Consider the following 15,222-nt stretch of genomic DNA (forward strand, 5'->3'; position numbering starts at 1 on the left):
TACCCTGCTACACGGGGTGTGTAGCACACGCTCGGGCACACACACACACACACACACACACACACACACACACACACACACACACACACACACACACACACACACACACACACACACACACACACACACACACACACACACACACACACACACACACACACTAATGTGTACATGCACACAAATGAATGAAGCAAGGCTATGAGCACCGGGCAAGGCATGCCTGCAAAAATGGTTACACAAATAGACGCAAGCACGCAAGAGAAATGCTTTAAAAAAGCTATATACCTAAGTGGGACAGAGCCATGCATTGTGGATTGCAGGCAGCATCAATGTACACAAATAAATGTGCTTGTCCATAGATCTGTGCATTTGTGTGTATTATTGATTAATTTAGGGATGACTCTTTCCCTTAGTCCTGGATATTTGGCATGTTGTTTGAGGTGACGTATTGACATTTTTATTACAAAATGTTCTAGCGATTCGCTGTCTGATCCTTTTTCACAAAGTCCATCTTAAAAGCTTGAACAGTCAAAAACCTCAGCCTTAAAGGCATTTCGATTTTGGCACGGGGTTTGAAATGTCATTCACTTTGCAGCTTGTCTGAGCTGTATCTGCACTCAGTGTAGTGTAGTGTAGTGTAGTGTCTCTGTTGTTCAGGGAGTCCCACTTGTGTTACCAAACTGGGCACGTGAGGCCAGAAAGAGAGAAGGGAACGCTTCACTGGATCACTTCTCCAATTCTAGTGAAAAACGGTGCTCATCAAAAAAACGTAACATAAAAAAGACTTTTTTGACAAAACTCTTGAGGCACTTCTTACTAAAGTTAAAAACATTTATTAAACTCTGACTACATGCCAGTGTTAACATCATCACCCTCCACTGGTGCGGTCGCTGCTGCTGTGGGATGAGATCCGTCAGCGGACGAGGGAAGGACCATGAGGGGAAGAATTGTAATCATGTTTTTACTTGCTTACTTATTTTTCTATCTTTCTTTTCAAATCTTCTCTTCCTCTAGCGGTGCGTTCTCGGCTGCTGCGTCTGCGCTCGCTGTGGGATGAGATCCGTCAGCGTGCGGAGGAGCGCGAGGGGAAGCTGCAGGACGTGCTGGACCTGTCCGGGAAGTTCTGGTCCGACATGGCGGCGCTGCTCAGCACGCTGCGCGACTCCCAGGACATCGTCAGGGAGCTGGAGGACCCCGGAGTCGACCCCTCGCTCATCAAACAACAGATCGAGGCTGCAGAGGTACGAGATGGATGGATGGATGGATGGATGGATGGATGGATGGATGGATGGATGGATGGATGGATGGATGGATGGATGGATGGATGGATATTGATGGTTGGGAGAGAGAGAGAGAGAGAGAGAGAGAGAGAGAGAGAGAGAGAGAGAGAGAGAGAGAGAGAGAGAGAGAGAGAGAGAGAGAGAGAGATGCATAGGGCGCCATCAAGGAATTAAACGCGCTTATACTTTACCGTATGTATGTATGCATGTACTGTACGTTTTTGTATACTATATAGACATATTGTGTGTATTTGGATGTCTAAATTATCATGACACAAGCAAAATAACTCATATGGTGTAAAAGTACTAAGTAGTAATGATTTCTTACTTTCAATCACAGAACTGATTTCCCACACCATGCCTTAGATCTTTCTGCCCTGCATATTGTGCTAAAATATTTTATGACGCTCATCTGATTCCAGCTTGGTCATTTTGTCTTTACTTTGATCTGGCTCCTCTGGTCATTTGTCTATGCTCTGCTCTGATTGGTTGACAGGCTATTAAGGCGGAGACCGATGGCCTGAGGGAGGAGCTTGAGATTGTGAGGACCCTGGGAGCTGACCTCATCTTTGCCTGCGGAGAAACTGAGAAGCCAGAGGTCAAGAAGACCATCGATGAGGTCAGAGCCCTCACATGACATACATTGACAATGTATCACGGGATGACAAACCCACTACATGCAAATACTCATCTCTGTCTGTCTCAAAATAAAAGGCAGAACTGTGCTGGTGCCCGTTCCTCCATCTCGTCCCTCATATAAGACATTGAAAATGTATCGTGTGATGACAAACCCAGTACATAGAAATAGCCCAAACTCCTATGTGTGCAACTTCAGTACTTAGCTCGTGACTTTTCCCCCAGATGTGAAGACCCGAACAATAGACTCCTTGTTGTTGTCTGAGGCACGCTGATTTTATTGAAAAGTTAAAGGGTTATCAGATAACGCTTTCACATTCCGACTGCAAAACAGCCTTCATCAGGGCAAACTTTGGTACATCTTACGAAGCTGCTTTTCGAGTGGATTCCATGTCATATTGCATAGTGACATAGTGGGTGCAAGTAGTGCACAGCTGCGCAGAAGACAGTAATCTGTGACAGTTTTTGGTTTTAGTTTTAGTTTATTAGGATCCCCATTAGCTGGGCGCAGACCTAGCTACTCTTCCTGGGGTCCAACAGTAAAATCACACACATTGAACTACACTGTATCTGGTGGTTCACATTTTCTTCTCCCAAAATACATTCAAAATGCATTTTGCTGTAATACAAAGGACCACACACACCCCACACGACACATACTCTGAATTCAAACTCTGAACTCAGAATCATCTGTATGCCCACTGGCGCAGAAGAAATGAATCAATGAGGGAACTACATCCCATCACCTCAGTTCCTCTTTTTGTAAAATAACACCAACTAATCAGGACATGCATTCAAACACAAACAGGCATTTCAATTCATTGCTGATTATTCACCTCGAGGAGAGAGCCGTGGGAGAGAGTCCAAGCCCATCTGCTGGCGGTTTTGCTGAATGCACTCTTGTTTTGTGTGTCGTTTCCTCAGATGAATGCGGCGTGGGAAGGCCTGAACCGCACTTGGCGCGAGAGGATGGAGCGACTGGACGAAGCCATGACCGCTTCGGTGCAATACCAGGACGCTCTGCAGGTCAGTCCATGGCCCAGCATGCATTGCTTTTGACCGTGTGTGTGTGTGAGAAGGGGGGTGCCCCATCATCAACCACATGTGTTATGTGATGTTAATGTCTTAATATTTCTGTTAATATGTCTATTTTACTAATATTACATGTGTTAATATCTGTGTGTGTGTGTATTACAGGGCATGTTTGACTACCTGGACAACGCTGTGATCAAGCTGTGTGATATGCCCCCTGTGGGGACAGACCTAAGCACAGTCAAGCAGCAGATTGAGGAATTGAAGGTGAAACCTCCTTTCGAGCTCTCTCTAGTAAACTCAGCAGACTTTCAAACAGATATTTATTTTGTGCTTTAAAGAGACAGTTTCTTCAAGTCTGTTGTATGTATTTTCATTCATATTGTGTAGATCTCACAGCTCAGAGATCACATTTTTATACCAAAGGTTTCTTTCTCGAACTTAGAGTTATGGTCATCAAGAGTAAAAGCTTTTTCCCTTAAATCAACAACTGAGTTGATATATGAAAATTACATTTGAAGAGCTCTTTTCCAAAACGCTATATACACCATTTTTGACTTTTTGCATTTTAATATTGGAATTGACTGCTAAGACGTCCTATAATCTATATGTGAATTCTTGCCATTCAAATGTTTTCAGAACATACTTTTTAAACCTCTATAAAATGAATTTTGCAATGCAATTCAATGGAGAGCCCAATACAAAAATGTCAATTTCCCAACATTCTATAAAATGGATATATCTCATTTTGGAAAAGAGCTCTTCATTTATTCCAAACACTGTTGCCTTTAAATCCTTTCCCTTCCCCTTCCCCTCTCCTCTACAGCAATACAAAGTGGAGGTGTACCAGCAGCAGATCGACATGGAGAAGCTGTGCCACCAGGGGGAGCTCCTGCTCAAGAAGGTGACGGACCAGGCCGACAAGGACATGATCCAGGAGCCGCTGACCGAACTACGCCACCTATGGGACAACCTGGGAGACAAGATCACAATGAGACAGGTACGCTATGGGAGAGGGAGGCATCGATTTTCACATTGAGGTGGTGTTCCCCATATATAATAGTAAAGTTTGAAAGATTGACTCTGACTGTCTCTCTCTTTCTCTGGTTTGGAGGTGGAGTGGGGGCTTTATTAGGATAGCACAGGGAGGAGTGGGACAGGAAATGAGTGTGCGACAGAGACAGGGGAGGATCAGGACATGACCTCGGGTCGGGATCGAACCCGGGTCCCCCACCGTAACAGTGCAGTGCCTTACCGTTTGAGCAAAGGCTGAGGCCTCTCTCTCTCTCAGAACAGGAATGACCAAATTGCTTCATTTAATGATACATGTACACTATTCCTTCAGTGTTAGGGTTGGTCTGTGATAAGATACCTCACAAAATGGAACCGTTTTTTCATACTGAATTGTGCAACACATCATTTTTACATCCAGCCGACTTGTATTATCCAAACATAAAGACGAAATGAAGAAATCACAGTACAGCATTTTTACCACAAAAAAATGCACATACCCCCACTCTGCAACAGCGAAAGCTAATTATACGGCGTGTGTAAACATGACATATTGTATCGGCAGTAATTATGTCTGGCTAGGGGGAGAGTATTCTCAGGAGGGCAGGCGGATTATCAAGTGAGAGATGATTATTTTTTTTCCTCTCGGGCACATGTTCAACAGAGCTGCTGCTGCCACTGTGTTCTGTACAGTATGTGTGAAAGAGAGGGGTGAAAGCGCGTGTGTGCATCTGTGCGTACATGCATGTGTGAGTGAAAGAGAGAGACCTGTTTAGAGGAAGGTGTGTGTGTGTGAGCGTGTGCATGTCTGTCTGTCTGTCTGTCTGTCTGTCTGTCTGTCTGTCTGTCTGTCTGTCTGTGTTCGGGGTTAATTACATTACAGGGTTCGTACGGTCATGAAAAACCTGGAAAAGTTATGGAATTTGAAAATTCAAATTTCCAGGCCTGGAAAAGTTATGGAAAACGTATTTTTGGTCAAAAGTTTTGGAAAAGTCATGGAAATCCATCCAGTGTTTCATCAATTATCTTTATGAAGTTGATGCCACGGCGTAATAAAATCTAAATGTCCGAGTTCTCGTGGAAATGTTGTCTACCGCCTGCGTCTGCCTAATCATATGTTGCCAAATTGAGTGGGTTTCAAATAACGCATGTTGTAATGGCTCCAGGCGGATTTCAAGCGTTTTTGGCGCTAGAAATCAGTCACACCTGTCAACCCGCCTCGTAACGCGCGAGCTAGATATAGTGTGTGCGTGGTGGTGAGAGGTGATCATCGCTCTAATCCTAGAAAAGAAATGTGGCTCTGTACGATATTACAGCATGTCGCGAAGTGTTACTTCAACAATGCGCGGCTTAACTTTCTGAAAAGATGATCAACAATGGCCGGAGAGGACGAAAGTTGTGATGTGTCCGTCCGATATGGGCGAAGCAGCGGCACTTGTTAGCCACCTGAAGGGCAAGATACAGCAGGCGGTTACCTCCTCAGCTACTAACAGGTTAGCAGTTATACGCGTTTTAAAATATTTAGCGGTTCCACTGAAACGTAGCTAATGCCAAAAGGAATACAATCCTAAGACCTGTTTGGTCTTGGTTTAATGTGCCAGATAGGGCACCAAGCGAACCTTTATGCTTTCGGTAAGCCCCGAGATTTTGATATTGATAAGCAATGCACCTGCTGCCTGCGAGTGAACTTGTCCAGTGTGCTGAAAGATTACTAGTCTAGGCAGAATTTCAGAAAATGTGCTTATTTAAGGTCCTGAAGGCAAATCATGTTAATTTTTGGTATACAACTGATTTAGGGGTATTCAAGGGTGCTGAATCCAAATCTGCTGTATACCGGGCGCAAAAATGTACGGAAATGCCTCAAACGGGCAAAATCCAATATGGCCGCCGACACCAGGTTAAAATCTCGCAATCCCTTTTCTTTTTGACTAAACAAGGTATGAATATGAAAATAAGACTTATTTTTAAGTTTTCATATATGGGGAACCCCATTCTGTCATCAGATTTAAGGTCAGATTTGAAGAAAATGCTTATATAATTGACTGGCAGCTTTTTTAAAACAGGGAGTCTCATATTGTCAATGATTTTTAGCATTATGATCAAACTTTCAAGATCCACAGAAAATAATGTCTGATGTCTTTGTGAACACCAATACTGCCAAAAACTGCACTGAACTGTCTACTTTCACCTGAAAAAAGAAGTTTGTGTCTACCTATTTTCATTCTTTAGTTACTGGCAGTAGAACATGGGATGACACCACCAAAAAAACACTGTTTTTTGACCGAAAAATGCTACACTTCTGTGTCCATATTTTTGCTTGCAGGATAAAGTGTCTTTTTAGTGTTCATGTTTGGTTTACAGCATTTCCATGAGTTTTGAAAGATGCTTAACTTAAATCTGCTGTATATCAGGCTCAAAAATCCCATAGTACCTCAAAATGAAGGAATCCAATATGGCCGCCATCACCAGAGATATACAGTACATGTCTGTGATTAAACAAGGTCATCTCTTAAATATATTATGCCAGCTATAGGTTTTCATACATGGGGAATTCATTGCTGTGCTCGGGTTTAAGATTTGGATGAAAAGACATGATTTAGACCTGCATACATGTTTAAGACTGTTAATAAATTGATAATTTATATTGGAATATTTCCCCAATTTCAATTTAATCCGGCATTAATTAAATGTATTGGTCTTAGATAACATATCTTGTTTTCGAATAGGCCCCCGGTAGAGTCCATTACAATACGAACACTGTCACTGAAAAGACAACACTTACTACCCACATACACTACATTCACTCCCTGTTGCCACTCTTAATGTAAATAACAATCAAGCATAACATTGCAATGTTCGGACGGACCACACATTGAGAGAGTACATACACACACAAGTGTGGCAGAGAAGACATTCTTATTGGAACACCAACGTACACATACGTACGTATACAGGCGCTATAATATACACTCAGGCAGATTTCAATTCAATAATTGAGGCATTATACCATGATGAAATGTTTCCATCTCAAACCACGTCCCATGCTCCCATCTTTTCAACCATAAAAGTAAGTGCACACACGAGTCTGCCTAAATAATTCTTTTTATACAACTTTACAATGGAAATCACTGTTTGCCAATTTTATTGATGTGCTCTATGAATAAAGGAGGATTGAGTGGTGAGCTGATGTGTAGAATAGAATAGAATAGAATAGATTGGAATAGAATAGAATAGAATAGAATGGTGTATGTCACTATGCACATGTTCAATGAGATTGAACGCAACACACTTCAGAGCACACATTTAATTCACAAAACAGTTTTGGTGAGCAGAATATACAATTAGTAGTGCCAAAAAACCATGAACAGAGCAGAGAGTGCATACGGTGTGTGTGTGTGTGTGTGTGTCTGTGTGTGTGTGTGTGTGTGTGTGTGTGTGTGTGTGTGTGTGTGCGTGTGCGTGTGTGTGTGTGTGTGCGTGTGTGTGAATATATACACAGAGGACATACTCGTGTATTGGTACTCATGTCATACTCATTGGTATCCAAGAGTTATTGCATCAATTGTCTTGCTCAATGTAGATATTATAGTAGCGGTGGCCCACTCTGCAAACACAACTATTTTACATTGTGCTGTATCAATTAGTCTATTGCAGAACACCAGATGGATGGTAAGAGATCAGTGGATTGAGGGATACCAATGAATGGTCATTCTGTGCATGTGCGTGTGAAATGTGGTTATGGCCCTTTGTTGAGTTGTTTGGTCCTTGCTTTGACACACCTGTACCAAGAGGACAGCAAGGCAAAGAGCTGCAGACCCGGTTGGAGGCTGTCCTAGATAATGTTTTAGCTCTGTTGATGCAGCAGGAGGATTAGAGAGGGGCTAACTTTTTTCCTCTTGTAGGTGTGCCTCCTGAAGGCCGCAATTATCTCTTTGGTTTTCTTTGCATTCAAAGATACAGAAAGTATTCTCTGTATATCAGACTACCACCTTTTGCTGGCCACAGCAACTTCCATCTGGAGCTACGCCATAGGCATAGAGGTCCAAAAGAGTGGAGTTATTTAAAGAAATCCTTGCACTTATGACACATTTTGTGTCACATTTGTCTGAGCTGCGCTTTAACTATTCACAGATTCGAAAAGTGACTCATTGGAGCAGTCATTGTTGCTGAAAGAACTACTTTTTTCACTTAGTCAAAATGTATGGTGGTGAGAAGTTAAATGTGTCACATCTCTGAAAAATCAGTGATCCTGATTGGTTCTACGGTATTGTGGTTTGCGATCAGGGCGAATCCGAAGGATTATAGGTTATCTACTGTACGTGATGGAGTTGTAATCCCATGTTAGCAGGGACGTGCACAGGAATTTCAAAGGGCAGTTGCTCTAACTTGAAGAAAGGGCAACCCCCCCGCCCCCCCCCCCCCCCAAAAAAAAAACCATCAACAATGAGCGGCCTTCAGAATTTTCAGGAAACTGCACCATAGGTATTATTATTTTTAGTAGTAGTAGTAGAAGTAGTATATTATTGTCATAATTATTAATATCTTTTATTGTATAGTATCCTGAATATGCGTACCATATGATATAACATGCTAGTTTTTAAACATGTAGGCCTACCTATTAATCATATCAGAGATGATCAGCCTTATGCCCACCTGCCCTAAATGTCTCCTGATCCACATTTCCTCATGTGTGGTATGTGGCTGCCCCTAAATTAAATGAAATTATGAGAAAAAGTCTTGATAGTTTTTAAACCTGTATCAGTCACAGAGATTATCAGTCTTATGCCTACCTGCCCTATGTGCAGAGGTCTGTGGCTCTGAGTCATCCTCATCTTAAATGAAATGAAATGATGAGTAAATTAATAGGCTAAATATGAGGATGCTTAATCAATTAACCCACTGTCATCTTTATAATCCTTGTAGCAGCCAAAGTAGACTTTAAGTTATAATAAATAGAAATACCGGTAGTTAAAAATTGTTAAAAAGATCATTTAATTTGAATTTGAAATTTAATTAATAGGCATATTCCATGATTAAAATGATGAATATTATATAGGAAAGCTAAAACAATAAGAATTCACAGGTTTAGGTCATTTGTTGGGTCTTTTGTAGCCTATATTAAAAATGTGTACTGTCGCTTTAAGAAAGGACGAGTCGGCTTTCATTTCAGATCGCAAAGAACCGTGGCGTGGGAGCACCAGTTCTTATATGTTGCTCTGAAGCTCCGAGCTTCTCGCAGACTTTATAACCTTTTATTTTCATTACAGATATTTTAGTTAGTTCATGCACATTTTGTAGGCCTATTTCTTGAGAAGAACAGTAAACGTCAGTTATCACGTGGAGTGGATTTATTTCAATTACATGGACATTGACAGTGGAAACAGTAGCCTATCTTTGGGTCGGAGAATAGGCTATATCAGCCTAAGAAAACGCACTTTCCTAGCGGTCTCACCAAGATCAAACCTCCACAATCCTGAAAAAGATTCTCTGCCTCACCTGCACCTGTTCATTTTTTTCGCTGCCAACTCTGCAGAGATGTGCTTCCTAAGCCTGTCACGATATACGATAAGTCAATAAATCGGACGATAACTTTTTACAAGAACGATCACTTTTCTGGCCCCGATAAGTAACGATAAGTTATTTGCGTGATGTTTTGTTTTCCCTCTCTCCCTTTCTCTACCATAGCCGTAAGACTACTGATGGCGCGTTATAGGCCAACGCAGCGCAATGGCGCTTAAATGTTGGTGTAATTTTAAGTTTCAGTACAGTTCTGGTTGGAAAAAAGTGCATTGATCTGGCTACTTGCGTCTTTGAAATAGAACACTGGTGTTCCCGCGCGTCGCTTATAAGCCTCGACAAAGAATCAGCGCTAGAGACTAGGAGCGCAATATTCTTCCAGTCTCAGTCAGCGCATCTGCAACGTTCCTCAGAGAGGGGAATGAACAGCTCCAACACGGAGGCAAATGTTCATTTTGAAACATGCGCAGCAACCCAATATCCGATAGTGGTGCCGTCGCGACAAACTTGCTCTGAGGCTGTTATTTTAAACCTCGCCGAGTTTCCACTATTATTTCAATGCGCCTCCTACCCCGACGTTCGTTGTCTGTTCTTTTTGTGATTTTCGCTATATTTCTTGTTTATTTAGACCTAACAATATGAGTAGGCAGTCCGCAAGCAAATCATGAAGATAAGATTTGTGGATTTAAATCTGTCACACCAGGAGAATGTGAACGGTTGAGCGCGCTACAGGGGAAACAGAGGCATGGCGACTCATAACTCATAAGAATCAATGTATGGGCGTTCATAAAGGGCTTTAAAGTGCGCAGAATTGCAACTTGTTCCAGTCGAGGGTATCGGAGAGAGAGAGAGAGAGAGAGAGAGAGAGAGAGAGCTGGAACTTGTGCATCTGTTCATGCTCTTTTGCTTTTTGCTGATGTTGAAATGCCTTTAACAGGGCTGATTTGGGTTTTGACTGACAATTAGCTAGTAACAACGTGCATTTGTTTGAAATAAGCTGTCTAAGTAATAATTTGTGAATTAACAATACCCCACCAGTAGGTTATTTTACATCACACCATGGATAGACCTATAAGCCATTCAGTGTGCTTGAGAAAGATAAAGAACAGAAAATGTTAGAGACAGACTATATAACTTACCTTAATAATAAATACAAAAAGCCTATTTAGAGCCTATTGTGCTCCATGAGGATGTATTTAAAAACATATATATATCCCCCGCCGTGATGCTTTAAAAATGTGAAGGGGTGTAGTCACATTTTTATTGCATTTTTACGTCATTATATTGTTTGACACATTTCTTCTTGGAGCAGGCGTCAATCTTAATTATTTAAACCTCTGAGTCTGCTGGCCCAAATGTTACATTCAATGTTTCAAGAAGGAAGCCGCACCTTGCATAGCAGTGTTTTTTATTGCACATTATATTGTTTGAAAATGGCGAGAGAGACAATATTATCGATTATCGCAATAATTTTTTGTTATCGTTATCGTCTGGCAAAAATTGTTATCGTGACAGGCCTAGTGCTTCCTTTAGCTAGCCTACCCCCTTAAGTTCTCTCTTGCTTGATAAAACGACATGTCATCTGCATGTTTCTTAGTTGGGTCAGCCTTCCACAAAACAACCTGAGCCATGTAAAACGTTGACTGCAAGCAAGCTAGCTGGCTGTCGTATTCCCCCAATATCTGAACGTGGCACACCCCGGCTGTCAGATTATTTAGGATCAAACGTCCTAAACTCGAGATCGGCTTTAAGAGACATTAATTGTGATCATGTAGTTTAATACTGTGTAGTCTGCTGTGTTTCCAGCTCACCTCAGGCCGTCAGGGCAGTCGCTCTACTCCCACGACATCTTCGACATATTTTGCGTCTCTGCCCTGGTCGACTCGCATGCATGCTTGTTCCCCCCTCCCTCCCATGTAGAGCTGCGCGTGCCCCCCGCATCGCGCATATGCTGCCCCTCCCTTTGCCTATCTCTCGAGGTGCAGGTGAATCTGAATTTGAAAACTTAATTTAGGAAGCTTCAATCAAAAATACGAATTGCAAAGCAAATCAGTTGAAACATGAAATCTTAGCCTATTTTTCCGAGGCATAGGCTATCTACAGCTGGCTGTCGGGTTTTTTGCTACCTAAACGTGGCGCTGGCTGGCTGTCAGATGTATGATAACTAAAAGTTCTAAACTCAACATTGTATTAGAGAGGTTGATTGTGAGCATATTTTGTACCCTAATATGTTTGTAGGGCTCTAGCCGTTTGTAGGGCTCTAGCCGACACCCAGGCATCTTCAAAATCTTTTGTGTGTCTTATAGGCGCTCAAGAGCCTGTCGCGTGCCTCCCCACCGGAGTTGTTGTGTAGCCTACCTACCTCACATCGCTCGTGCCCATTCTCGACGGGTCTGATGAATTTGTATGACTGACTTAAGTCTTTATTGTACAAAACTTCAATCAAAATTATGAATTATAAAGAAATCAAATGATATTGAAATATGAAATTATAATTGCCATATTATTTTCCCCTCCCTTGGAAGGGCAATATCAGCCAATGTGGGCAAAAGGGCCGTTGCTCGGGCACCGTGGGCAACTATGCTCTGCACGTGCCTGCATGTTAGGGATCCAAGTGATAGGTGAAGCTTAGATGATGGAGCACACTGGATGAGAGAAGCACAGTTGTGTGAGGGACACCATGGGGGTGAAGTGCAAGTAAGGGGAAGGCAGCATGATATTGACCATCACTAGGGTTGTGGGTGTGCTCTGACTGTCCCACTTATGATCCAAGCCCTTTGGAGTAGAAGTCAGAGCCCTAGGTTAACTTATTCTCAATTACCTCTCCTCCTCTCCAGTGATTTTGAAGGAGTTGTTCGCTTAAATGCGACAGCTATGTATGCCCAAGACAAATGTATCTTATTTGCAGCAACTGAATGACTCCATGTACTCCATGCCTCTTCTTGCAGATCCAGAGGGGGATGAGGCACTCCTTGGGGCGAGCACAAGTTGTGACAAGTTGTGTGTCTTTTCATGCTTCGTGAATGGCAGATACAGGAGTAGTGGGACTAATGCCCCATTCAATTTCATCCATCCCGTTTCAGTGACTGACAGAAGGACAGGGTAGAGTAGTATGTGATCCTGCCTCAGTACATTGGCTTGATAATGTGGGGGCACAATATGCCATTGTGTGGCTTCTGATGTAGATAGCAAAGACTCTATGACTAGGACTAATCACTGCAAAACAACTCCATTGCTTTCGCTACATCTGTAGCAAAAGTACAATGTAGTGCCTGGTGTTATGTAGTGTCTAAACTTGTAGTGGCCAAATCACTGAGTAGGAGGAGCTTGATAATGATTGGAGATAGCCTAACTATCAAGAAAGTAAATATTTTACAATGACATCAACCTGTGTTTTGTTCCACCTTTCACCTTTCTACCGTTCAAGGATTTAATCTAAACAAGGCAATAAAATCAGCAGACAATAACTTCCCAAAACTAGATATTCATATTAGATGAAGGTACATTCAGGCATACAGACTTATCTGTGTATAGTTTTGTCATAATGGAAGAGGTGGGCTGAGGTGAACACATTTCATTGTGCATAAGCAATTGAAATAAGACAAAACATTTCAATAGAAATTAGCCTGTCAGTTAATTGGCATGAAAAACAATGGTTGTAAACATTCGAGATTCAAGATTCAAGATTAGTTTATTACGTCTTATTATAGGTTTGAAGCCTATAAAGAGTAAAAATTGTTGTGTGTTTTTGTGTCCTCAAAAAGATTTAAAAAAATAAAAAATTAAAAAAAAGAGGGGCGGGGGGTGGATAAAAGGTGCAAAGAAAGTGCCTTGTTGTCTTCAACATGAATTCAGACTACACTGAACTGCCTGACTACACTGACTACCTTTGATCATAATTTTAAATTTGATTACATACATTATTTCCCCATGTATGAAAAGAAAATGTATAGCTACATAATGTTTTTAAGAGTTCACCTTGTTTAATCAAAGATATGTATATCTCTGGTGACGGCGGCCATATTGGATTCCTTCATTTTGAGGCATTATAGGAATTTTTTGAGCCTGGTATACGACAGATTTGAATTGAGCATATTTCAAAACCCATGGAAATGCTGTATACCAAACATGAACACTATAAAAAGGCACTTTGTCCTGAAAGAAAAAATATGGACACAGAAGTGTACTATTTTTGGGTCAGAAATCATTGCTTTTTTAGAGGCGTCATCCCATGTTCTACTGCCAGTAACTAAAGAATGGAAATAGGTAGACACAAACTTCTTTTTTCAGGTGAAAGTAGACAGTTCAGTGCAGTTTGTGGTAGTATTGGTGTTCACAAAGACATCAGACATTATTTTCTGTGGATCTTGAAAGTTTGATCATAATGCTAAAAATCGTTGACAATATGAGGCTCCCTGTTTTAAAAAAAAGCTGCCAGCCAATTATATAAGCATTTTCTTCAAATCTGACCTTAAATCTGATGAGAGAATGGGGTTCCCCATATATGAAAACATAAAAATAAGTCTTATTTTCACATTCATACCTTGTTTAGTCAAAAAGAAAAGGGATTGCGAGATTTTAACCTGGTGTCGGCGGCCATATTGGATTTTGCCCGTTTGAGGCATTTCCGTACATTTTTGCGCCCGGTATACAACAGATTTGGATTCAGCACCCTTGAATACCCCTAAATCAGTTGTATACCAAAAATTAACACAATTTGCCTTCAGGGTTCATCTTTTGGGAAAATTGACCCTGACTATACATGACATCCGTAGTCTATGTGCAGCTGACCGCGAGCCAAACGATTACCAATGTGCATGACGCGCCTGTTTTGGTATAAACGGCAGCGTGACTAGAGTTTGAAAAAGTCATCTGTGTCTTTGTTTTCAAATCAGTCAGATCGTTGTAACATCTCCTTGAGTGGGCGTCAGACTAGAACTATGCCACGAACAGTGTAGTCTCTCTCTCTCTTTTTTTTGTTGCTCCAGCAACGACCACAACAAATGACAACATTATTATTCTTACAGGAGCTTTGGACTGTTGTGCTTAGGCAGGTGTAGTAGGCAGGCCTATGATTTCTTACTTGGGCAGGATGAGCATTTATCCATCTCCATAGAGAGCAGCATGTTGATACAAATGTGTCTTCATGATGATTTCACGACCTAATTTGCTATAGGCTGGCCTAGGCCTATTCATTTTCACTTCTGACTGTACATTAGACAAGCGAATTATATAACATTGGTGAATAATAGCAGAATTAATGTAATACAACATGAAGTATAATGGTTGCTTATAGCTTGTAGTAAAAGATAACCTATAGTATGAATATGTTTATTGTTTACATATTTGTAATATAGGCTATGTAATATATAATATAATATGCCATAGTCTATAGTATAAATATATACAGTAATTACATATTTATAATATAGGCTACGTAATATAGCCTGTAATATAGCCTAATACGCCCCCACCCCCCGCGCGTGATTGGTCATTGGTTTTTCGGTCCTGGAAATTCAGAAAAAGGTTTTGGAAAAGTCATGGAAAAGTCATGGGAAACATTTTTTGAAAAAGTGTATGAACCCTGCATTAACATAATCATTCTCTCTCTCTCTTCTCCTCTCATCTCTTTTCCCCTCTCTCCCCCGTGGCAATGCTGCTGCTGCTGCTGCTGATGATGATGCTGGTTCTGGGTACAGCACAAGCTGGAGGGGGCCCTGTTGGCGCTGGGGCAGTTCCAGCACGC

At 41.5% G+C, this 15,222-nt stretch overlaps 1 protein-coding gene across 19 annotated transcripts in view; it reads left to right on the forward strand.

Annotated features, from left to right (window-relative positions):
* macf1a (microtubule actin crosslinking factor 1a) overlaps positions 1-15,222 on the forward strand; it is a 328,092-nt gene that overhangs the window by 279,404 nt on the left and 33,466 nt on the right. For all 19 annotated transcript variants that reach the window (XM_063185302.1, XM_063185303.1, XM_063185304.1 and 16 more), the window contains 6 exons: positions 1,015-1,241; positions 1,777-1,899; positions 2,841-2,942; positions 3,114-3,215; positions 3,775-3,948; positions 15,176-15,222. The exon at positions 15,176-15,222 is cut by the window's right edge and continues 109 nt beyond it. In XM_063185302.1, the coding sequence (XP_063041372.1) occupies positions 1,015-1,241; positions 1,777-1,899; positions 2,841-2,942; positions 3,114-3,215; positions 3,775-3,948; positions 15,176-15,222 (775 nt within the window). The remainder of the gene's footprint in view (positions 1-1,014; positions 1,242-1,776; positions 1,900-2,840; positions 2,943-3,113; positions 3,216-3,774; positions 3,949-15,175) is intronic.

This window comes from Engraulis encrasicolus, chromosome 20, assembly GCF_034702125.1.
Source record: "Engraulis encrasicolus isolate BLACKSEA-1 chromosome 20, IST_EnEncr_1.0, whole genome shotgun sequence".
NCBI lineage: Eukaryota > Metazoa > Chordata > Actinopteri > Clupeiformes > Engraulidae > Engraulis > Engraulis encrasicolus.